Consider the following 2394-nt stretch of genomic DNA (forward strand, 5'->3'; position numbering starts at 1 on the left):
TATATAGTAAAAAATAATATATATAAAATTACTAAATTACATAATATTTTTTTATTTTTTAAACACATATTTTGTATATAGTTTGTTAAATTTTGAGGGAGTCGAGCCCACTACTCGCTCGCTCTGAGTCCGTCCTGCAGTCCTATGTTAATAGTTAATACGAGATGCTTGTGCATCGAATTATTCTTATATCGTATGTACTAGTTTAAATGTGTAATCTGAAATGTCAAAGAGATACAGATTTTTCTAGATGAAGGGCAAGTGTACAAAAGTCCTTGGAATACCTCAAAATTCACTTGGAGTGTCCTTGAAGCATGCATAAACTGGCATACTTTGTTAATACAAGAGGCAAATTCATGTCTTGTAACACTAACATATTGAAGGTTCCACACTATGAAATGAATATGCATATACTCGAACTGTCAAAGGTCAATAATGTAGATATTTATAAAACAAGAACCATTGCAAAACACATAAAAATCCAAAAGGGATTGGATTCTCTACTCATGTTTAATTTTCATTTATAACTTAATTTAAAAGTCTCAACATTCTTCCATTCTCATAATTTTGCTTGATAATAGTAAAAAAATTAAACGGGTTGACCCCAATGAGTGAAAGAGTTGAAGATTGTATTTATAAGGTCAGGGGCTGATGAGCCAAGAATCTCCTTCAATGAATTGAATCCCAATGAAGGGCTTGGCCTCTTCATCTGTAAGCATCCTTGCCCATGGTACTCTTCCAGTCAAATTAGCCCCAGGGCCACTACACTTGTATTCTCCATAATATACTCTCCTGAAACACACGAAAGCCAAGACCAATTAAAACCAAACTCTACATAGTTGATTTAAATGTCACAATTTGCTTAAACGAATATATATTAAAATAATTTATTTTTGATGCACTATTATTATAAAACAGTTTTACTTTTACATATGCATTTAATTATATAATTGTTTATTAGTAAAAATAACTAATTTTTTTATTAATAAACCCAGTCACTCCATCCTTGTGAAAGGACAATTTTGTCCATGAAGGTGTAAGAGAAAACAACCGTTGAATAATCGCCCCAGGCTCGTCCAAGAAAAACTTGGCCACTCCCTGTGACTGTGCAGTTTTTGAACGAAAATCCACTTTCCATTGATGAATTTGTTCGCTTTTGAGCTGTGATGGAAGCCACCTTCCTTGTTGTGGAATTTAGATAGCAGTTCTTTATGTAATTCAAATCAAATTCAATATAAGAATGTATTAGGAAAGGGATGAAGCATATGTAATTAAATTGAGTTTGTAGAAAGTAATAAAAAGAGCGCAGACCTCGTAAAGAGACCTGCCAGAGCCAAAGATGAAATCAACAGAACCTTGAATGAGGCAATTGTTGAAGTAATGAAGGCCTTTGTGATCATATAATGTGTCCTGAGCGCCATAGAATGTGCAATTGTAAAATGCAGCTTTGGTCCCTGAAATTCGAAGCGCCACTCCTTGTTCCCCTCTCCTTCCAATCCAGTGTGCAGCTCTGTTCTGTTTTAACAATCTTACAACATTTTCATTTCACAAACGTCATGCATGCATATATATATAAGATTTAATTACTTTATTGGTATTGTAGTTTCACCAAATTTACTATTAGATTTTTATATATATTTTTTAATTAAGTCTTTATATTTTTTAATTTTGTAATTAAGTTTTTTTATGTAAAATTTTTTTAAATTATTAGAATACAGAAAAGGGTTTTTGAGTGTACCTCAAATTTGATGTTGATGGCAAGAAAATAGTTAGCGTCGACAGCAACTGTTGCACTCTGGAAAGTGCCAATTGGTTTTCCATTTCTTCCAAGGATAGAAGCTGTATCATTCCCTGTAATGGTTGGTGGATCACTAGCATCCCCTAAGAATGTAACAAAAGGAAGCGTTCTTGGGATCATTATCTTCTCCCTAACACCATTGAATAATCATAACACAAGTTATTAGTAGTCTCCAATTTTACCAACTTTAATGCTACTAATTGTAATAGGCAAACAAATTAAAGATTTTGCTTTTAGTACTCTCTAATAATATAAAGAAAAGAAACATCAATTATGATGGTATTTTTTTTAAAATATACTTCAATAATGGTTATAATACCACTTATTCCAAAAATTTAATTAAGTATATATCTAATACACCCTTTGTCTAGGGGATTTTTTTTTATTTTCGTAAATTTTGTATTTTTTCATTTTTTTTTATCTATTTTAGGTTGAATTGGTTTTATAAATAATAATGATTAAACTTTAGATCTTTAAGTAATCGAAGTTTTGATACAATATCAAGATACTAATTATTCTAAAAGTTTAAACTAATAAAGGATATATATAAATAGTTATATCTTTAATATTAATTTAGAGATAAAAATTAAAATAAT

General features: G+C 30.5%; 1 protein-coding gene across 2 annotated transcripts in view; it reads right to left on the reverse strand.

The window, feature by feature from the left end:
• Positions 248 to 2394, reverse strand: part of LOC107616835 (probable pectinesterase 68) — a 4490-nt gene continuing 2343 nt past the window's right edge. The window contains exons 2-5 of one of the 2 annotated variants that reach the window (XM_021112156.1): positions 1739 to 1928; positions 1312 to 1515; positions 1052 to 1207; positions 248 to 792 (exon numbers count right to left, since the gene is read on the reverse strand). In XM_021112156.1, the coding sequence (XP_020967815.1) occupies positions 763 to 792; positions 1052 to 1207; positions 1312 to 1515; positions 1739 to 1928 (580 nt within the window). In that variant the 3' untranslated portion in view covers positions 248 to 762. Of the gene's footprint in view, positions 793 to 971; positions 1208 to 1311; positions 1516 to 1738; positions 1929 to 2394 lie in introns of both variants that reach the window. The other variant, XM_016318750.2, reaches the window with a different exon arrangement.

The sequence above is a fragment of the Arachis ipaensis genome, chromosome B09 (genome assembly GCF_000816755.2).
Source record: "Arachis ipaensis cultivar K30076 chromosome B09, Araip1.1, whole genome shotgun sequence".
Classification (NCBI taxonomy): domain Eukaryota; kingdom Viridiplantae; phylum Streptophyta; class Magnoliopsida; order Fabales; family Fabaceae; genus Arachis; species Arachis ipaensis.